The following is a 23674-nucleotide window of genomic DNA, read 5'->3' on the forward strand; positions in this document are numbered from 1 at the left end:
AACACAACACGCGCGTCATCATAACATTATCATATTTGCGTGATTGTCACCTTGAAAAACGTACTTTTTAACGGCATTGATTTCGCTGGGAGTCACAGGCTGCGTGCGAAATCTCGTCCGGTCCCGGGCGCCACGCGCGTGCTGCAGTCTGCAGTCGCGGATGCTGCCGGGAGCATCTCTGACGACCCCGGACTCCAAGTCGGATATCCGCTGAGCGACCGATGGTCGTTTGGACGACGTACTGCACTTGATTGGTCCGTCAGTCGTTGACGTCGACTTCAGGATGGGCCTCTTGTCGTCCGCCACCGTCGATAAGATCTTCTTCAAAATTGGCCTGGGACAGTCTCGGTTTGACTCTTCTGCCACTGCCGCCTGACAGCGATCCCGAAGCGGGCGGACGTCCCGTTCGCCACGCCTCTTCAGTATGCCATGTGACGGCGGTTCCGGCGACGGTTCGCTCGTTTTCCGTTTCAAAATCGAATGGAGTTCGTTGAAGTTGTTGCCGAGCAACGTCTCGTCGTCGCAAGACTGACAACGGTTTTTCAAAATAGGTTTCTGTGTCGACTCGTCATCAAAACTGGCCGACTGTTTTTTTAGTATGCCCTGTCTGCAGAACGACTTGTGGTTGGATGTTTTTAAGGAACATTGCTGTAGCCTAGGGTCGGCGTTGATGTCCGGCTTTATCGCGGGCGTCGGACCGTCTTCGTCGGCGGGCATTATTTCGAGAGATTTCCTTTTCAAAATAGATTTGGAACTATTTGGTTGATGGCGAAGATAGTGGGGTTGACGGTGGTGGTCCATACTACTGCTGCAGTGATGATTATTATAATTATTGATATGTGAAATTTGATTAGGCGGGTTCAATGGAATAATATATTGTTCGAACGAATAAAAACTATTATTACTTACATACGAGTCTGATAAATAATTAGGGCATTTTGAGCTGAAAAAAAAATAGTTACAATATAGTATGACTCCACTATGTATACGTACTATAATGTTTGTTACATCGCGTAATAACAACTAGCTGAGCTGGACCGAAGTGCGTGAATTAATGAATAACATCTTTCCTAACAGCAATAATGCAACCTTACATGGTTTGAGAGTAACAGATCCCCTCCAGTATTTAATAGACCTTCACAATCGAATGATTTACCGTCATTTTAGCATTAATGAAAGGTACCTATAGCGTTTTCCAGCTTTGGTCTATTACACGCTCAATGATTTTAGTGAAATCTGACAATATAGACTAGAAAACTCTTGGAAAACAAAGAAAATATCGTAAACATTATCACGGTTCCACAATATTTCGTCACAACAATGGTTGATTAAAACATTTTTAATATTATTGCTATTATTACTTATTACGGTAAAAGAATTCCAAGATAAACTATTTTGTCAACATTTATGACATCATCAGCATCTATATATTTATATACATATATATGCACGCTTAATCGAATAATCCGTGTTAATATAATATACCGGAATTCATAAAAATATATTATTTTAATCTTCTTACTGCAGCCATGATTTTAAAATACTTTATTTAAATAGGTGTTATTCTCAAAATATTATTCGAAAAAAGGTAGTAAAACTTTTTTTTTTAAAGATGGTTGTTATTCTATACATTCAGACATAACTACAGAGTATAGGTTTGAAAAATACATTACATTATTTATAACGTTTTTACAAGACTATAAAAACTGTATGGTTATTGAAGAATGTTTTTGTCATAGATAACACTTTTACTATAAAATATTTCACAACTAAACATTATTAAATATAATACGTAAAAAAATCGAATTAATTAATTTTTTCAGAATCAACGATTAACTGATTAATGTCAGTATAGTTTGTATTGTCTTTGGATTTAATATACAAAATAATATTTGATAACCACAGTTCGTAACTGATGACTTACAAGTCAAACGCATGTACATTTTAGTATTATATCGTTAATAGTAATTATAATAATATGTGTATGTATTTTATTATGCAATTAAAAAATATTATTTTAATTTTAGTATGAATTGAAAAAAACAATTTTATAAATTATTAAAAAATAGTAAATAATAATTTTGAATACTTATTTATTTTTAAGTAACATGTTTAAGTTTTAGGTAAAAGTTTTCAGGGTTTCACTCACTACATTGAAAAATAAAATAAAAGGAATGCTAATTTTCATGTTGGTGTTGCTGTTACAATAGTTAGTATCTAGTAAAATACAATAAACAATTTTTAAAAAAAATGTTATTGTGTAATTAATACTGATAATAGTTATACTGAATAACAACCATAGGTATATTGTATATAAAAAATGATAAATTTTATGATTTCAGTATTAACATGTTACCGCACGATGTTCTCATTAAAAGCATTCATCGAATAATTTTTACTATTAAAAATACATATATTTTGTAGAACAGGTTGTTAGGTTCCTACTTAATTTTTTATAACTACGTCATAGATTTTCAACCTTTCATCTAAACCGACAATATTTAAACAGTAAAATTATTTCATCCGTTCATCTCAAACCACAAGCATAATATTAATTACTAATTTAATATTTATCAAATTAATTTACATTGTATTTATTTTTATTTTATTGTTGAATTACTTTTGTAATGATGTGTCAGGATAATTATTTTAGAATAATAATTGCACTTTAAATATGATTACCTAGCTATTATTGTAGTTTATATTAAGCTACTAAAATGTGAAAAATATGGGCAGGATTTACAATACGAATACATACTCTACTGAGCTAATACTTTAACTATTATTAAGTTTAATTTTTTTAAATTGACTTACATCATAATACGTTGGAGTTTCTCCGATATTAAATGTTAAGTTACATTCCAGTCGTCCTGAAAATTTAAAAACAATCATGTACTCATTTAAAATTAATCATATAATAAACAGGTACATATAAGTAGGTTATAATACTTATAGATATTAGTAACAAAATACAAGTAGTTAAATTATAATTCAGGAATAGTATTTTTTATAGGCACGTGCTTGACAATACATAGAATGTGTGATTAGTGTTTAGACTAATATAAGTAGGAAGGTATTAATATGATATGTGCACTGCGTTGTTAAAAACAATATTTAGGCTTTCCACTACATATCTCTAAACCTTAAGGCCCAAGGGGAAACAATTCCTGAAAATTAGTTTATGCATACTATCTACTGTACACACATAAACGGTGTACATAAGCAGGTAGATATTACAGAGAGGAAAAGCAAGTTGTTGATATCTTCGGGGCAAAAATATACATATATACACGGTGAAGAATTCGAAAATTCAATATAGAGAAAGTTGTCACTAATCAATTGTCAAAGTGAACAAAATAAGAAAGTTAACCACCTCGTCCGACGATTTAATGTCTCATGTATACGACTTGCAAAAAAACAAGAGAATAATGACTTAATTTTTAAAACTCGACCGTTAACTATGTTAAGAGTAGAATACAATTCAACTCAGTGAACAAGAAATAACTGTAATAATGTTGCTGATACATATCGTAGATTGCTACGATACAACTATATACATTTTTGAATAAAATATAGTACTCATATGAAAAAAATTAGTTACAACAATTGCTATAACGTACCAAACAAAATTATTATTATTTTAATTTTGACAAAATGACACACCTTTGTAGTATGTCTTCATTGTAAACTGTTCGTGTTGCTTTATTTGGCGGGTCAAGATTAAATTTAATTATCATACCATAGAATACATCTATACACAAACCATACTTGTGTATGTTAATTCTCCGTCATTATATTTTTGAAACTCAATATGTTTTGTTTTTTTATTTTTCGACTGACTACATAATATATTATTACAATAAAGGTAGTATTATACTATTATATACATAATATTTTACGGCAACAGCCAGCACAGACTAAATTGCTCAGGCGGAGAGTGAGTGAGATATAATGTCGAAGGAGGGGGAGGGATAAGGAAAATAATCAACTGTGTAATAATAATATTTAATATGCGTTGTGCAGTTTTTTATTTTCTCCCAGCGTGTACATTGCGTTATTATATTACGAAACTGACTAAACGTACCGTACGTACACAACAATATTTGGTTTACTCCTAGCACCTACATATGTATATATGCATATAGGTGTAATACATAAATAGTAATGATATTAATAACAATAATAATAATTTATGGTAGTAAATAAATAAAAAAAAAGCGACAAAAAGCTTAAATATTAATTCAACAACATTGTACAAGAGCGTATTATAACTTCACGAAAAGCGTCTACACAGATGTAAAGTTATGAGAAAGATCAACGCTAATAAAGTGCCGCACGCGTTTACACTAAATAATTGATAAATATATATTGTGATGTACAAGCACACCTCCAAATATCCGGGCATACGGTTTGGATACTCTGTCGACGGCACACTAGTGGTAGATAAGGACGATGACGGTGATGATTCGTCTTTACTAAGTTGTTTAGTATTAGAAGTCTCGGTTCGGTTTTCAGATGCACTTGCGGAAGAAGTGACGGCTGACTCGAACACCGCTGGTGTAGGTCTGTTGCTGGGGACGTGTAATAGGCATTGGGTCTTTGGCTCTGAGACACTGCAGCAGGCTGAGAGTACGTTGGCCGGTTGCATGACTGCGGCACAGGCACGGGCATTATTTTCTTCGTTATCTTTTAGAAATTGGCTTTTGATATTTTCGTCTCGCGTGCGCTTATTGGCTACCACCATGAAACCATCGCTCGACCGGTTATCGGTCGACCGCAAATACCTATGGGCGCACTCTCGTTTGATGAGCTCTCTGAAATTCGGTTGATTTTTATTGTCAACGCTTTTGTACGTCAAACCCAAATTTGTAAATTGCATGGACGTGTTAGGTGTTTTCTTAGCCGCATATTTGAGATACTCAGTAGCATAATTTGCAGGGTGATAACTTTTAGAGCACGTTAAAGCAACGGGCGATGCTCCGTTTACGTTCCGTTCGGTCGATAACGGACAAGTCAATTTATTTAATTTTAGCGGCGGTGCATCTTTTGTAATACAAGTGTCATTCGTTAAACATAATTTATGAGACTCATGCTGTAATAAGTTCGTGCAAAAAAGCGACTTACTTAATTGATTGGCTTCGCTAAAAGTGAATCCTGTCAGCATAATTGGTTTATGATGATTTATTTTGACTACCATCAAGTTTTGTTGGTTGTCAGCTATGATAGAATCGACCAAATCGCCACATGAGAGTTTTGTTTGGTTTTGTTTATTATAGTTGTAATCAGATGGTCTTTTTTTTATAATCCAATGAGTATCGTTTTTTATTCTATTATTATCTAGTTTGGGAATCAGGTCATCAATTCTGAATCGATTTCTCTGAATGAACGAAAAATCAATACAAGTCTTAAACTTATGGTCTTTCCTAAGAGACCGAAATGCCAAATCGTCTTCAACAGTGTCCGGTATTTTTCTAGGGTGGAACGAAGGTTTATAACGGCCTTCAGGCACCGCGTGCAAATAATCAGTGGGGGCGGCACTCACGATAGGACCTAGAGGTATTCCAAACGGCGGTTGCGGATCAGAAATCTTTAGGAAGTTGAGGTGTTGTCGCTGACTTCTGAAAACAACGTCATCCAGTGTAATGTCAGGTTCTCCGGACGACGGTTTAGGTATTTTATCGAGATTATAAACTGTCGGTAAAACTAACAGGAAACTTCCTGGAATAAAACTTTGCCGTTTTGATTCTTTTTTATTCAGCCTTCTGTAAGCCATATCATCGGATATAATATCTGGCACGCCTGACCGGCGGGTCTTGGGTGATACTCTCTTAACAGTTATACCGTCCAGATCATCGGAACTTTGGTATCGCATGTTTTGGTGTGCTGTAGGAAGGTCGCGCCGTTCAGCTCTGTCCAGTAGATCCTCGTCACTCAGTCCTAAACTGTTATACATGTCCTCTAGTTCTTGAAGTGCTTCTTCGACGGTTTGCATTTTTGGTATGGAATTTTCAGATTCAGATGACAAGGTTTCCACGTCACAGATTTGAATGGGTCGTCTACTTCTCGGCGGTTCTTTTGTGTAATTTTCATTTCGATATCCTATCTTATCGACAAGAGTCTTGACTTTGTCTGGAATATTATCATTAGATTCCCGTGTATAATACGTCGAGTCTGATTCTCGAGACATGAGTCTATTATTTCTAAAATAATAAACCGTTGTAATATTAGGGTCTCTGGGGGGAGGAGGAGGTGGAATCTTCTTACCAATAAATTTGTTTGGATTTACGTATGATTTAGGGTGTTTACTACTATAATTAGTTTTATATTGGTAATATCCGTTTTCAGACGAACATCTAAAAGGTACATTTTTGAAAACTGAAGGTGTCTGTACGTTCTCTTCTTGAATATAATGCGACAATAGGCTACTATTTCCACAACTTTTATAAACACCGATATCACTATAGCAAGCACTTGAACCAGAGCTATATACGGATTGTTGTGATGTTTTCCATTCGTTTGATGCAGATTGGCTGTTAATATTTGCATACGTGGACATGTGATTTGTATACTGTAATGAATTACATCTTCTTATTAGCCTGGGACTACAAGTGTACTGCTCGATAAGACAGTCAGTAGAACGTTTTAAGTGGTTGTTATGTGCCACTTTTTGATTTATTTTTCCATCATACGGACAGAAGTCCACACTCTCTTGACTTTGTTTCAATTTCTTTTTTTTTGATAGAATTCCAATCAGCGACCATCGTCTTCGTTTTTTATGACTATTTTTCTCATTTTTTTCATTTGGCTCTGGCATAATTTTTAATGGTCTGGAAAATATAATATATTTAGTTATTTCATCAAATGTTATATAATTAATGAGAATTTAATTAACTTAAATTATGAGAGTGACGTAATTTACATACAATACGAAATACGAATACATATTACACAGACCTATTTTATTATCTCTCCCTTTTTTTTAATTTGCACATACGGACATACGTAACTAGACGTAACTTCACAATTCCCATATTAAATGGTGAAGTTAACTATTTTCACCTTGAAAATCAAAACAAACAGGAAATTCAAGGAGAAATTATAATGTCCAAAGCAACATCCGAAGAAGAAAAATATAGGTTAAACAACTAAAATAAAATAATTATTTATTTTAAGATTGAATTACGATTTATTTTAGGATGTTGAATATTTAGATATTTAAATTTGTGTAACCAATATGACTATTTTAATTAAATTTCATCTTTTTTTTATGATAACATAATATATACGGGGAGGCAGTTAACAGTTTATTAGTATTAATTTTTCTTTTTTTGATAGCGTTTTATCTGATGAAAAAACTGGTATTTTTAGTTATTCATGAGAAGTATTTAATTGAGTAAGTTGAATCGATTGAAAAAAAATAAAATTACAATTTACACTCAAAAAAATATTAAAATTTTATAAATTAAGTAATTTGAAGGAATTGTTGAAAGTTAATTGGATTTTAACTGTAACGTCTGTAACTATAATATGAAATATAAATAAGTATAACATAATATTTTAATATCAATAATTTATACGAACATTGTTGTACAACTATTAATAGAAAATAATAATTTGTAAGTCATTAAGTATTATTTAATAGGAATCGCATATGATTGTTAATCTGCTGAACTATTTGCTTTATACAAATCAATTTTTCCTAATCGCATCATGTATTTTATCGCTGTAATTTACTTATGAATATTGCAGCAAAAACAAAGAAATTATTTTCGATACGGCTTGATCTTTGGCACATGTAAATTTTGGTTTATACTTCGCAAGTACAAGAGCAATTTTATTTTTGCAAATACCTATCATTAAATATAGAATTTTTAAATTTCATTATTTTATAAAAAATATTACCGATTATGCTATAGAACGACGAAAACTTAAGTTTAGCCTAAAGTAGTATATATGTAATATAAATGATCAAATTACATAAAATATAGGCACCTATTACCCACACGAATAGTATTATGAAAATTTAAAAATATTGTAATTCTATATAAAGTGTACTGTCGTAGATTAAAGAAAATAATAATTATTTGTCATTTGAAACGTACGAATCTGTAGTAAATTCAATAAAATTATGTCATAGATATGATATGATTGAAACTCAGTTATGAATCGGCGTCAATTTGGAATTGGTGAAGCACATTCAATGAAAATACAATTTTAACCCGTTGAAGTGCCCCTAATCAACGATATACTGCAGTATTTTTTCGTTAAGGTCATTTACGATACACACGAAAACCTATTATGATTTATGAGTAAATTTAGTTTATAGAATAGTTTCATATAAAATTACTAAAATAATTAATATTAAAATATTAAAATAATATAATTCATAGCATATTGCAAAATTAATTTTTTAAATTATTATAACATACATGACTTCGTCATAAGCAAATCGATAATAATAATTAATTCATTAAGAAATGCATAACATAAGAATAATATATTTTCTTTTCTCACCCTTATTCTTTTATCTAATTTTTAATTACATAACACTATTTTTACGCAAATAATTTTAAACTTTATATAACAACCAACGTAAAAAAAAATTATGCACTTATTAAGCTCCCCTCGTATTCGAATGATAGAAAAATAATTATATTTCATATCGTATTTTTTTAGGATAGTTATATAACCAGCTGAATAAACTATTGGCGTCTGCTATTACCTTCACGGCTCCACTACTATGGTAAAATTATTGACCTATTAGATTTATAACACACAAAGCACGATGTTGAATTACAAATTGATAATATCGCACTTATAACAAAACGAATTATGAGTTTATGACCTCAATTTTTAAATCCTCAAGTCCGATATTATAATGAACATTAGATACCTATCTATTGTAGATATGACATTATTTGTTAGGCTACCTGAATCTAAATATGATGATACATTATAATAGTAAAATTAGTCAATAAATATGTAGAATCTTACCAAAACTCTTGTAATTGACTAGAAGAACACTCTCACCAATATGTATATTAATTTAACTTTCTCTGGGGAAAAATGTTTTAATAGACTTTACTACACACGTAAAATAAAGGTAGTAAAATACCGCCAATGAGGTCGACCGCTAAAACAACACTGCGGCATTCATGGTTCTGTCTTGTCCATACCAATATCGTTACAAACCCCTTCTACTATCACATCACCTATATGGCAGTAATATTTGACATTGAGCTCACATGCACACGTATTAGGATATAGAAACAAATACACGAATGACAGAAATTACGTACCTACTATGGTTATAACTTATAACATATTTTTATAAGAATACGCTGTGCAGTAATGTGCATAATTGTTGGGTCATTTTCGATAGATTTTACTAAGCCTAATTAAAGAGAAAAAAATGTATTTTTTTAAATAAAAGTACAATTAAGGCGTTTATAAATTCAATAATACCATTTCTATTTTTAATAATTATAAAACAGGAAAATAGAGGATTTGTTCTAGGCATTTATAATATTTGAAGACAACAACAAAGTATGAAATCCAAATAAATTAGTTACAGAAGTTCATTATTTAATATGGATGAATTTCACTAATTAGATACTTTATGAAATTCTATACATAACGATTAAAAAAAGTGCTTTATCAAAATTTCAGGAAATAAATGAAAAAACCGTGTCTAATTTTAAATTGCTCATTTGAATTTTATATACCTTTTGAACTATCTATTTCGATAGAGAATTACAATATATTTTATTTATTTAAAAAAGTTTAGTCAACACTAGCTTACTTTAAGAAAATATATTTGTGATGAAATTTAAAATCAATATATCCATTTAATTTAATACAATATTATAAGTATAATTTACACACGAAATATAAAAATTGCATTTCAAAATCAAAACAAACTGGAACCCAAATAAAAAAAAAAAATGGGAATAGTAAATTATAATATAATATTAAATTTCTGAACTCGATACTACATCCATACTTAAAATATTGACTTAGTAAGATAGTTAAATTTATAAAATTAATAAAATATAAATTAGTTACTAATTATTTAAACTACTTACCTTATAAATTCTTATGTACAGTGTAGATATTTATCTTCGACTCCAAATCAAACTATTAATTTAATATTTTCAAAATATAATATCACAGTTTATTTAGCTAAATAACAGCATCAATTCTGAAAAATGTACTTGTATGGATGTTATATGGTACTTAATAGTTAATACTATAGAAAAATAAAAATTAAGAATACATTTAGTATTTCTCAAAACAAATAGGAAATAATACATGACATTATATTATATTTCTTATATATTGAACTACACAATATATTATGTTTAATGATTATAATTTATTATAATGTATAAGTAATTTTAAGGAAAATTATAGTTAATCATTAAGGTTTTTGAAGACACGTAAAAGTAAAAATACAATAAGAAATGCAATTATATAACTACTCGTATACTGTTTTGTCTCAAATCTCGCCACATAGAAGTCATCGACTTTTCTTTCTATTCAAATTAAACAAATTTATTTGTAATGAAATAGTATCAGAATATTCATAATTGGCAGAACTTGTTTTTGTAAAAAACATGCAACTAATCTACCATTATCCTTTTACATTTTTTGAGGGGATAATATTTGCTTGAAAATATCCATTACATATTTCTCTGGTTTATTATTGTCTTAATATCAAAATCATTAATTCACAAAGAATGTTAAAGTATAACAATAGGAAACCCATAAACATATTTATAAAATTATCAAATGCAGATTTGTGTATACTATACGCCTAATGATATGGATAATATCATCATTTTATTTATTTTTTATTTAATTTAAATTAATATCATAAAGATTACTAGGCCTTACTGAGAAAAACTCATGTAGAGGCCTGAATATATGACAAAGTACTTTGAGATTATAAAATACAACTTTATGTTTAAGTTTAACCCTCATAAAGTCATAAGTAATGACTTGTGAACAATAGAATCACCATAAGTAAATACTTTTTAAATAAAATAAAAACAGTTGGTGTGATTACAATGGTTAGTCTAATAATATAATGTCTCAAAATTGTAGTTAAATTATAGGTTACTAGAGTCGTATGGAGACTTCGTCTTCAGGGGCAGCATGAGATTAAGCCGGCCCATTTTCCGATAGTATATGTAGTTTAAAAATAGGAAAAAAAAGCAAAGTTGATATTTTTTTATCAATTGCTATGCTAATTATTTAGAAAAAACTTTTCAAAAATCTGATATTTTAATGGTGGGGCGAAGGGTTGTAAAAATGTTTATACATAATATTTTCTAAAAATTGTTTTTAATCATAATGTACACTATATATAATTTATGTAAAAATATTTGCGGCTGCTCAAAAAAAGTTCAGGGACTGTATTTTCTGCCCCTGTGAGCACGCCTTTGTTAGTTACTAAAATAATTCTATAGTGTAAAGGGGTGAAAAAAAAGTACCCAGTACAGAAAAACTCGTTAAAAATGCTACATTTCACACAATGTTAACAATTTAGAAAATTCTCTATGGCGAAGAAACTTCAAATGAGAGTTTACTTGATGACTACACTGCTGAAGATTTGGCACATTTCAAATTTCAAATTATTTGTATTTTTTAGGTAATTTTTGATTGTTTTAAGGTCATCAACTTCCGAGCCCTATACATGCATAACAGTATTATTAATTTTCCAAAAATTTGATTTATTGAAAAAATCAGTTACATTTATAAAGTAATGATAATACCAGTAATTTATCACATGATTTGCTAAATTTAAGTAAAATAAATTATATGTACTTTTTTACACCAAAGAATTAAGACATAGAAATATTTTGAATAAAGTTACACCAGAACAACATAGCCAAAAAAAAGTAACTAAATATAAGTTATAAAAGGAATTAATAAAGTATAGATTATGTTTTTTAACCTCAAAAACGTATTACATATATACTTAAGTCTACCATAAAAAAAAATTAAAAAAATTGTCACATATTAAGTATTAACTAAGTAAGGTACTTACAGTACTTATTTGGTAAATTACAAAATTAACATAAATTAATGCAAACATTCATTAATGTTTTTTTTTTTTTAGTTTGGTATAATAAATAAATAATAATATTATATATATATATAAGTATATTTATAGTTTGTATTTAGCGATGATGATTAATTGAACAGTGATTGGAGTGTGTTACCTAATAAAAATGCTTGTTATACAACTAACAATGAATATTATGATCGATTATCTAATATATTATATTCTTTCATTTAGGTATCTAATTAATTTTATTTAAGAACCAGGTTCATTTTATCATTCAACAATAATATTGACTATAGTAAGCTAAACTTGACTTAACATATTATTATGAATTATATAGTAGGTATACAAGCTTCGAAAACGTGATACCTGATCAGTTAAAATATCATATTTTAGGTTCAAACTTGATTGAAATGTGTTATAACAGATGGTAAAATTATCATAATATCCTAAAAGCCACAAAAACCATATAAGCATTGGGTTCTAGTTAGTAGCTACAAATTTCAATAGGTTCATACTATTTGTATTATTGTTGTTTGCATTCGTACAAATATGAACATTTTTTTGGAATATTAACAAAAAATATTTTGTTGATAATATTGAATTTATATTTTTATTATTGTATTCATTAAAGCCAGTCAGCTATTATAACAATATTGACAAAAGTATTATTAAACAAGTATACGTTAACTATAATAATAAGACATTTATGTTTTGTAAAGTGAGGGTTGCAAGGCGTCAAACTAGTATTGCCCCAACAAGTACCAGGGTTACAAAGGTATTGTTTTGTGATTCCAGAAATGTCTACAATATTAGTTATTTTTAAAATGAATCTTTTTTGTTATACCTTATGAGTAATTTCTTAAAGTTTCTAGTTAAAATTATTTATGGTCAACAAATATTGTTGGAGCTCAGTAGAATAACAGTATTCTTGAGTATTTTTTGAGGAGGTAAAATTATTTTCTATTAATATGAAGTATTGCATTTTGTTTATAGCTAGTAGATATATTTGTATAATTTAAATGGAATCTTTAACATGCTTTAACATTTTTAAAAATATGTAAAAACTAAAATGAAGTCGTATAACTTTGAAATACTTCAGATTGTACACAAAAGATCATAATATGTTATCAATAAAGAGGATATCCTCAGAAAATGCACTGCTGCTGTATGCAGGATATTATGACTTATGAGTGACTGCCATGTATGGCCTTACATATTGAATTTATTATAATCAAATAAAATAAATAAAAGTGCAGTGTGGAGTCGAGAAGGGACTTAAAAAAAAATATTTATCAAGTTTCAACTGTTGTCAACTCGTAAGAGTGCGCCTTACCGGATTAGTTATGACCAACATAAATACAAAATGAGAAAGTGGGTACCGTTTTGCTGTAAGTACAGTCGGTGTCAAGTCATGGGTCAAAGTATATGATATAATTGTTAAAAATTTTAATTTAATGGTGAACTGATAAAAAAAAAAATTGTAATTAACTTTAAGGCTCCTCCATCCTTACCCATTGAAATATTTTGAGTACACCACTGTAAGTGTCTTTATATTTATTTAAAAATATATTATATCTATTCAATTAATTAAATTGGGAAGTACCTATATAAAATACAAATAAAATTTATTGGTAGCCCCCTTGGATCCATTATTTTTTGAGAACTTTTTAAAGCCCCAATATTTGTCTAAACATATTGCTTAAGAGTACTTAACTATTTTCATCAAATTAAATAGAATTTTAAAATATAGATATTTAAAATGGAAATCATTATTATATAACTGTTGTGTGTTTAGATTATGAAAGTACTGAAAAGTGTTACTAATAATGTAAAGTTTATACATACAAATATCAGCTTCACCAATTGTCAATATTATTGAACCGTTTTAATTTAAACACAAGTTATCTTCAAATTTAAAATAAGTAAATAGTGAATTTGGATATTTCAAAATACTTTCTTTTTAGTAATTTAATACACTTTAAACATACATTTAATTTTCATAAGTTTTGTCAAATTATTTTACCACATCACATTTATAAAGTGTTGTGAAGATTATAAATACACAAAACTAATTTAGCTATACTAACTGCACCTATTTCCTGTCACCAACTAGGCGTACATTAATATTAGGTGTTTATAAATTGAACTATTCAATATTTAAATGACCAATTTAGTGTTTACACAATTGTTAAGCATTTGTATTACCTATTCTTCAAAAATATTTATTTTAATTTAAATGGTACCTATTAAAAAATATAGGTATGCTAAATATATTGGGACAATTAGTCGTGCAATAATTATAACCCATAATGAATTTCAAATTAAAATTAACATAAGCCATTGATCACATTTAAATATTAGCTACCTAGTTTAATGTTTAAATATCAAAGATTAGGTATACACCTATAAACATAGTGTGAATGAAAATAAATATATTTTTGGTCCCTATCAAAATGTATAATCGTCTTAAAACTAATACAATAAAAGGTTTTAAGAATATAAGTTTTCGATTGAATGCCTTAATAGATTTATAATTTTTTTAAAAGAAAATTGAGCATTATAAAATGTGAACATCATAATTTTCTTACTTTGGTATCCAAATCAGTTTGGTATTGCACTGAACCATTACATAATAGTATTTAACAGATTACAAAAATTATTGGTATGACAGCACTAAAGGAACAACTAAAACCAAGAAAAAAATAATAAAAATGAACAATATAATATGTACTTAAAATGATTTGCGGATTTAGGTAGTTTTTGGAAAATGTAGTTAAAACAATGATAAAAAAAAAAAGAAAAAAGGTTCGTCTAAGAATTTATTAAACTAAAACGTCTAAACTACATACTAGGTCTACGACCCTTGATCTGTGTAAATACTGTGATAAAAAATAATAAATATAAACGATGTAAAAAAAAAAACAACAACATTGTTTATTTGTTTGGACACCAACCACAGCATTATCAATTGTTCCGTCCTTAATCACTTTTTGAGGTCGAGATAAAACAGTGTCACCAGTAGACGGACCTGGACTCTCCGTCCGTGATGTTGGCGAACTGCCACAGTACTAACTGATGGCATCGTCGCCGGTGCGAACCGTTGATCCATGAGCGGTGCGTACCGCTACCGCCCAGCTCTGAGCGCACTACACCACTACAGCGCAAATGGGTACGTTCGGCGCGATTGGACGGTAAGATGACTAGTTTTACAATGTTGTAGTCCAGTGCTCTTGGCTACAGCTACTGTGTGAAAATTTGCCTACAAAATAAAGTATAATAGGTACAATGGTTATAAAGACATAATAATATAATATAATATACATGTCGGCCCGCCGGGATCAACGGTTGTGCCGCAGCGACACGGTGCACTGATGGGCTGTGGCGCTGCGACGTGCTCCGAAAACCGAACGTTTCGCACCGGCACGAATACGTCTGCTAGGGTCTACGAGATTTCCAGTGTTTTGGTAATGGCGTTCGGCAACAACAACAATAATAACGTTTGTGATATTCTGTATAGATTTACCACTTTGGCTCTTTAATCTTTATAGTATAGACACTTCGTACCGTAATCGTCTCGTCATATATTCTGTTGGAAACTTAGAGGTTTAACGTTCGATACGGGATCATAGTATCCACAACGGTCTTTGCTGTGGAAGCAGCGACGACTTCGCTGTCATCGTCGAGAGTCCGTTCGTTGGTGGTAAAAGTGTTCGTTGTAACCACGATAGATCCAATCAAATTTCCGTCGAGTCAAATCCGAAGTATTATGGCCATCCATCGTTGATCGATAAGTTCGTGTGCTACCAAGTTTCCAAACGACCGACACCACCAGCAGGTATTGAGTTTGACCGATGAGTCTGTCGGTGTCACCGTTCGACGGATTGAAAGAAAATAGAATATAGATGCTGTTCGAAGCTTAGGTTAGGGAACAGAGTATAACGTGCAAATTTCTACATTGATTCTTGTATCTCCTTCAAATTGTGAGTTTTCAAATGTGTTTGGTGTTTGTTTAAAATGTAATAGTGGAATAGGTATGGCTTTACTTAAAAAAATACTATTTGGGATCTTTTAATCTTATTCTATATGCACCGTTAAAAGTTAAATTAACTATTAAAACAAAAATTCTTTATGAAAGCTACCAGAACCATAGTTTATACTAAATTTTTTCTAACATCTACTGATTTAAAAAATGTCACACAAAAGTTTGCTTATCTTTTTCTTCTAAATTAAGGAAATTTAAAGTTTTAAATAATAAATAAATGATTTTTTTTTTATAAAGAATAGCGTTGAATCTGTTTTTTATTGCATTTCCAATCTGAAAATATTCAAACTACATCATTATAGTTATACATTTATACCTATATTTTATCGCCATCATTAAAACATTCTAGAGTAAAAATGTAGTTATTATAATATGATGGATAAATTCAAATTTAGTTGTACTTGAAGTATTGATTTTAATAATGATTTATTTATAATTTTAGACAAGATGTGTTCTAATAAAAATACACCTAGAATCATGGTATTTAGACCAACATGGAATGAATTTCAAAATTTTAGTAGCTATATTGAGCTGATGGAATCCCAAGGCGCTCATAAAGCTGGAGTGGCAAAAGTATGTTATTATAAAAATATAGCTTTTTTTAAAATTTATATATAATGAATTCAGATTATATAGTTACATTCCAACCTTTTTTATATAAATATGTAATATCATTTATTTTATAATATACACATAAACCATTCTATTGTTAGTATTGGAAGCTACTAATATTGCAGTCAGGTTTGCATTTGGCGCAAATTAGAATGGCTTATCTATTTATTAAAAAAATTAACGTCAATATTAATCTTGTAGGTTATCCCACCTCCTGAATGGATACCAAGAAAAAGGAGTTACTATGAAGATGATATTATGAATTTAAAAATTCCAGCTCCAATATGCCAAGTAATACGTTTAAATACTTTTTATAAATTACTAATAATAATTATTATATTGATTTAGGTTGTTCAAGGTAAACAAGGACTTTATCAACAACTTAATATACAAAAAAAACCTATGACAGTAGGAGATTACAAATCAATAGCTGAGTCTGATGAATATAAGACACCTAATCATTTTGACTATGGCGATCTTGAAAGAAAATATTGGAAAAATATAATTTACAAGTCCCCAATGTATGGTGCAGATGTGTCTGGATCTATTACTGACAAAGATGTTGATGTATGTGTTAAATTTATATATTTATTTAATCTCAAATTTACATTTAAATTAAGTAAATAATTTTTTTTATTAAATAAAGGTTTGGAATATTAACAAGCTAGGCACAATATTAGATTATGTGAATGAAGATTATGGTATCAGCATTGAAGGTGTCAATACAGCTTATCTATATTTTGGTATGTGGAAAACCTCATTTGCTTGGCATACTGAAGACATGGATTTGTATAGTATAAACTATATACATGAAGGATATCCGAAGACATGGTAAGATTATTTTTATGTTTGAATATTATAAGTTTGTAATTATTTATAATTCTACAATATTTTTACATTTTGGTTGTAAATATTTTATTTAACTTCAGGTATGCAATACCTCCAGAACATGGTCGCCGTCTAGAAAGATTGGCTAATGGCTTTTTTCCAACTGATGCTTCAACATGCCCTGCTTTTTTAAGACATAAAATGACTGTTATATCTCCCCATATGTTAAAACAATATTCTATACCATTTAATAAAGTAAATACAAAAGAATTCCTAATTTTAAACTAGATTATCAATAAATATGATATTTTATGACTAATATTATTTTTTGTTTTAGATAACACAAGAGCGAGGTGAGTTTATGATTACTTTCCCTTTTGGATACCATGCTGGTTTCAACCATGGCTTTAATATGGCTGAATCGACAAACTTTGCTTCACCGCGTTGGGTGGAATATGGGAAGAGAGCTTCACAGTGTCATTGTCGTCAAGATTCAGTGAAGATTAGTATGGATACATTTGTTAAACGTATACAACCTGAAAAGTACGAGTTATGGCTTCAAGGCAATGATATTGGTACACACCCAGAGGATCCTTCTCGCACTTTAGCAGCACCCTTGCCTAGTAAATGTGACATATTATGTAACAAAAAGTAAGTTTGTCTTCATTATCCAAAAATAAAAAAAATGTTTAACTTTGATTTTTAATGCTATAGCAATACAGGTATTCCAAAACTTTATGTTGAAGCTGGTAGAAAACGTCACCCCGTAACACACAAACTTTCAGATTCTGAATTGTCTAATGATACAACACATGACAATACAAGTACAGATGTACCATCATCCACAAATGTACAAGAGTTAGATGAAAAGGAATATGAAGATGAACAACTCAATGATGAACAGAGAGAAGTAATGGAAGATATATGGCTAAAAGCTGATGAAATGGGTGGGTAACATTTATATTGATCTTGTTGCTTCAATGATTATTTTTAATTAAATGGTTATTTTTAGATGTCACTGAAGTATCATATAATAATGGAAGATCTAGGCTTTTGAATAAAAATCAATCGGTCTTGGAAGATATAGAATTTACAAGTGATAGTGATTATTGTGATAGTTCAGAAAAAAAAAGTTCTAAGAAAAGAAAGTCTAAAAAACGAGAAACTAAAAAAAATCCAAAATCTAAAAAAAAGAAAAATTCTAAATCAACTGAGAAAAAAATTGTCCCTCCTGATCAAAATATTAACCAAGCAGGTTCAACAACCATTAGCTTCAAAGAGAGTGATAAAAGTATCAAAAAAGTAATAACTGTAACACCTATAAAAACTGAAAGTATCAGTTCTATGAATATTAATAGAATTACAGAAGAGTCTCGAGTGAATAAATATCTGAATAAGAGTATTAAAGATTCCACAGTTTTCAACAATACCTCAAACAATAATCGTTTAATATCAAAAAAATGTGACAGCGTTAATAAAAACACACATTCAAATATAGTTATAATAAAACCTTTACCACCAGCTTATTTGGAAAAGCCTCAAATATCATCTCTTACCAGTTCAAGTACCCACGTTAATTCAAGATATCAATCTGATTATATACCAAAAGTATTGTTGAGTCCGACAGTAAATATAATAGATATTAGATCTACACAGAATTGTCCAACTCTTGAACCTGTACAAATGAAAGATGCAGAAGAATATGTAATTGATGGTATGTTTCAGTTAATTTCAACTTATATTGTAACAATTAGCAAAAAAATTGTAGTTACTATTTCAATGAAAATGAATATCAAAATTTAAAAACATAATAGTATGTATGATGTTTGTATTGGTTACAACAATAACACTAGTTATGATACTATTATCTTATTTCTTAAATTTTAGGTTCTAAAACATTTTTATTCTACTCTATTCAACATAAGACGTAACCTTGGTGATGACCAGTTTCACTCGTTTGTCTTCCCCATAGAGTCAACTATCTGCATGCCTACCGTGTTTAAAGCCACATCTTTACCCACAAGTCGGCTGCAGATGTTACTTGTTATGTTGAATAGAAAAAGGAATTCATTTTAATTTGATATTTAAATAGGCATTTTTATTTACAGGTATACCAAATAATATTTGTGATATGATCAATAATTGTTGCTCATTTGAGATGGAGCAACTATATAATGTATTTAGAAGTATGGATGATCCATATTGTTCATTGTGTATGATTTTTAATCGTTGTCATAAGGTAACATAAAATTAATTTCTTAAGTTTATCACTTGTCATTAGATTTGGCATTAAAAATGATCAAAATGTGATTTTTGCTTACACCAATATACGTTTAAGAGTATAAATTGTTTTGAATAAACTACATATTTAAAAATCATAATACATTTTTAATGTTTGAATGAATAGTTAGCTTTCAACGTGGATTGGCAAACCAGAGCGACCTCTTTCATGCATCCAAAGTTACCCGACTTGCAGAAACCTAGCAAAGCTTTATTCAAACATGCACTCTGTGGCGGTGACAAAGGTTTTAAGGCAGATCTCATAAGATGTGAAAAATGTTATTTGACGGTTCATAAAGTATGTTATGGAATTAATGTAGACACAAGTAAACATTGGTTGTGTGATCGATGCATGAAAAATAAGATGCTTGCTGTAAGTATATTTATAAAGTAATAAATTATGTAAAGTTGCACAAGTAGCTAAAAAAATAATTTTCCAACTACTACATTTTTTACACTTGTGCACACAGGTATCCAATTTAAGTTGAATAAAATATAAACATCTGTGAAATTAGTAGCTGCATATTTTTTTTATTGAATTTAAGTTTTTTTCTATCTTAAAATGTTGTTTTAAGATCTATACTGAAAAAAAATAATATTTTATTTATCAAAACTAGCTTATTATAAAATCTTAATAAGTATTGAAATTTATATTTATAGACTTGTGTATACTGTCCATTAAAAGGCGGAGCTCTTAAAGAATTTAAATTCAATGTATGGTCACACGCTGAATGTCATCTTCTAGTGCATGGCAGTAGTACATTGACTATCAATACTTTTACAACGGACTTTTCAACTAACCAAAAGGTATACTATTTGGGTTCATTCTTAAGTTGTATTTTATTTTTTACTTAAATTATGCAGCATTTTAAACATTAAATATTTTACAGTGTGTAATATGCAATTTAACTTGTGGCAGTTGTTTTCGTTGCTCTGAAAGCGATTGCAATGCTTGGTTTCATGTTTCTTGTGGAATATTTGCTGGATTTGATTATCAAATTGACCGAAGAAATAAGCATATTTTAATCTTTTGCATAAGTCACTGTCATATTCCAGATAAAGTAAGTAATACTCCATATTACGTATGTTAATTATTTTATTGTGGACTTTTCCATTTTTAGCAACCGGTTGTTCATCTAAATCAAAAAGTATGGGTCAGGCAACATAAAAGGATCATTGAATGTCGAATTGAAAACATTGATAAAGGTCCTTCATGTGTTGTAAAATTTAGTGATGGTTCAGTATCAGACAGTATTTCAATACATGAAATTAAGGTAATCTTATTTGTTGCACTTTTTGTATTATTTTTTTAATGTTCAGATAACATCACTTATGTTTAATCACAAATTTATATTAAGATGCCTAAAATATTTTTGTCATCAGAATACAACATTTCATTTTGCATACATCTAAGTTAGATATTTAAATTATTTGACCTATCAACTTAAATCTTAAATTGACTGAATAACAGTATTTTTTTTCAGATATAATTCTTCATGTTTTTGAGTTATTTAATTACTGATATAATTTATATTTTTGTTATGTAAGTCAATTATTTCAGGATTATAACAAAATAATATGTTGGTTGTATAATGATATGAATACTCATATTTGTGATCAATGGTTATACTAACAAATATATTATTTAGTTGATAATATAATTCATTGATTTATACTGTATGGTAAAAATTAAATAAAATAAAAAGTATTATAGTGCTACCAAATTAACCTGGTGCTTAAGAACTTTATTCATTACGTAAGCATTTTATAACTTTGTGTTTTTAAAAAAAATATTTTTGCTCTTTTTCCATTTAATTCAGTTAAGAAAATTACAAAACATGAAGTAAATAAAGTGTACTTCATGACATTATTATTTATTTGTTTCATCTAATATTCATAAATTATCATTATTTTTTTAGAACTGTTCAGTGACAGAACCTCCAGCCATTAACACAGAAGTACATTTAGAATCTGGTGACAAAGGTTTATTCATGGGGATAATTTATAAGACCATATATTCAGTAAGTGTGATTTTTCATATTGCATTTAATTTTAAAAGCTTAAAATAAATGTTATTGTACTTTTCAGGTTGTATATAATGATGGCACATCTGGTTATCTACACCCTGAGGATATATACAGTGAAGATGATCAGGTTATGGGCCGTTTAAAACTGAATGCCAAGCGTGGATTAACTAAATATCAGAAAGAAAAGTAAATAATTGATTTTTTTAGTAAATTTTTTTATTGTTTTGTATCATAGTTCATAAAATATTTCATTATTTGAACTTTTCCATTTTATATGGAAAAAAAATATAATAACTGCCTGAATTAAAAATAAATTTTATTTTTTGTTTTAGAAAATTAACATGGTTAAAGAAATTTAATAAATTATCCAGCATTTTAGAAATTGTAAGCCATTTATAATTAATATTTTCAACATTTACATTAATTGTCTGGTCTAGTTCAATAAATATTATATATTTTAAATTATATTATGATAGTAATGTTCCTGCAGTCATGTTCGTCCAATAAATTGTATTTATTTTATATTCATTTTAAATTACAACACTTTTAATATTATTGCTGTTTTCAAAATCACAACAAAGTATATGTTTTCATCAACTTTATAGTTTTAAGTAAAATCAATAGTTTAGTTTGACCATTATTTATGTACAGTATTGTAACTATTTTATTAAAGTTTGTGTTCTAGTTGCAATAATTTTTAATGACTACTCTTAACTGTCTATGTGTAAAGGTACACACACACTGGAGCGGCGGCGATAAAATTCTTTTTTCTTGGCAGTGCCGCCGTGGTGGCAGTAAATTGTGTCCGGTTTCATTTTACCGTTACTGCTACCGCTACCGCTGCAGTGTGTGGGGACCTTTATGTTGCACAATAATGTTTCTTTATATTTTAAGGTAAAACAATTTATTTTTGTTTGATAATATAATGAGTTTCCATGTGATCTCACTATCTCAGGTGGTATATTATATGTTTAAAATTTGTTAGCTATATCAATATATTTATATTAACAAATAGTTTAATTTTATTTGAGAACTACACTCGACTTAAGCGATGGCTGGATCATTTTTAATTATTCTATTCATAGACATTATATATTATTGATTTTTATTTGTAAATTTGTTTTACTTAATTTTTACTATATTAATAAGTACCTTTTTGTGTAGTTGTGTTTGTCTCATGTATTATGAACTTTTTTTTTTGTGTTCAATTATTGTAAAATAATACTTATAAAGAAAACGCTTAATTAAAAGAAAAGTTTAAAAAAAAATGTTTATTTTAATTCAGGTGCTTTTCTCACGAAATACCAGCTATATAAGACCTGTTGACCTATATTACTAAGTATATTTTATTATACTGATATTTAGATAGCAAACGTTATTGTGTGTATTAAAATATATAACAATAGGTGTTGGGGAGTTCAACCCCTCCCCCCCATGAACATTTTTCAAATATTTATGTACATTTCACTTACTATTTACATATAATTATTATTTTAATTCATAATGTATGTTGATTATATTATATTAATAAAAATTGACTCCCTCCCCCCATTCAACATTTCTGAGCACGCCTCTGATAGGTATATAAGAGGACACTACACCCGCATTTGTTGTTTTGGTCTAACAGGTGAGTAGGTAACATGGCAAATTTACTCTCAGCAGATCACATTTAGCCTCGTTAGTTTAAAAATTAGTGTGGATCCTATTATGAAACTTGATAGTAAGAACATTATTGATGTCCGTGTGTGGGTTTTTTTACAATAGTTAAATATTTTAGCAAGTTTTGCGTTTATAAATTGAAAATGTTCACAA

General features: G+C 29.1%; 3 protein-coding genes across 9 annotated transcripts in view; 1 reads left to right on the top strand and 2 right to left on the bottom strand.

Annotated features, from left to right (window-relative positions):
- LOC111030003 (supervillin) overlaps positions 1–15401 on the bottom strand; it is a 31873-nt gene extending 16472 nt beyond the window's left edge. For 2 of the 4 annotated variants that reach the window (XM_022309286.1, XM_022309283.1), the window contains exons 1-3: positions 14662–15401; positions 2815–2870; positions 65–943 (exon numbers count right to left, since the gene is read on the bottom strand). In XM_022309286.1, the coding sequence (XP_022164978.1) occupies positions 65–943; positions 2815–2819 (884 nt within the window). In that variant the 5' untranslated portion in view covers positions 2820–2870; positions 14662–15401. Of the gene's footprint in view, positions 1–64; positions 944–2814; positions 2871–4387; positions 4449–14661 lie in introns of those variants that run through there. The other 2 variants (XM_022309287.1, XM_022309284.1) reach the window with 2 other exon arrangements.
- LOC111030005 lies at positions 3997–9306 on the bottom strand. Its single transcript, XM_022309292.1, has 2 exons — positions 8995–9306; positions 3997–6827 (listed from the first exon to the last, which is right to left on the bottom strand). The coding sequence occupies exon 2, from the start codon at positions 6812–6814 to the stop codon at positions 4274–4276; it is 2541 nt and encodes an 846-aa protein (XP_022164984.1). The 5' UTR covers positions 6815–6827; positions 8995–9306; the 3' UTR covers positions 3997–4273.
- A 143-nt stretch (positions 15402–15544) lies between the features above and the next one.
- LOC111030004 (lysine-specific demethylase 4A-like) lies at positions 15545–22989 on the top strand. 4 transcript variants are annotated; one of them, XM_022309289.1, is made up of 17 exons: positions 15545–15908; positions 16558–16688; positions 16929–17018; positions 17076–17294; positions 17374–17558; positions 17657–17810; positions 17893–18206; positions 18270–18502; positions 18568–19269; positions 19664–19794; positions 19963–20208; positions 20496–20642; positions 20726–20896; positions 20957–21109; positions 21755–21856; positions 21924–22048; positions 22195–22261. In XM_022309289.1, exons 2-17 carry the CDS (start codon positions 16563–16565, stop codon positions 22259–22261), a joined length of 3165 nt encoding a protein of 1054 aa, XP_022164981.1. In that variant the 5' UTR covers positions 15545–15908; positions 16558–16562. The 4 variants fall into 4 exon arrangements, with proteins under 4 accessions (XP_022164981.1, XP_022164980.1, XP_022164982.1 ...); XM_022309288.1 differs by having other exon boundaries at positions 15546–16053; XM_022309290.1 differs by having other exon boundaries at positions 15546–15993.
- Positions 22990–23674: the final 685 nt, after the last annotated feature.

The sequence above is a fragment of the Myzus persicae genome, unplaced genomic scaffold, assembly GCF_001856785.1.
Source record: "Myzus persicae strain clone G006 unplaced genomic scaffold, MPER_G0061.0, whole genome shotgun sequence".
Lineage (NCBI taxonomy): Eukaryota > Metazoa > Arthropoda > Insecta > Hemiptera > Aphididae > Myzus > Myzus persicae.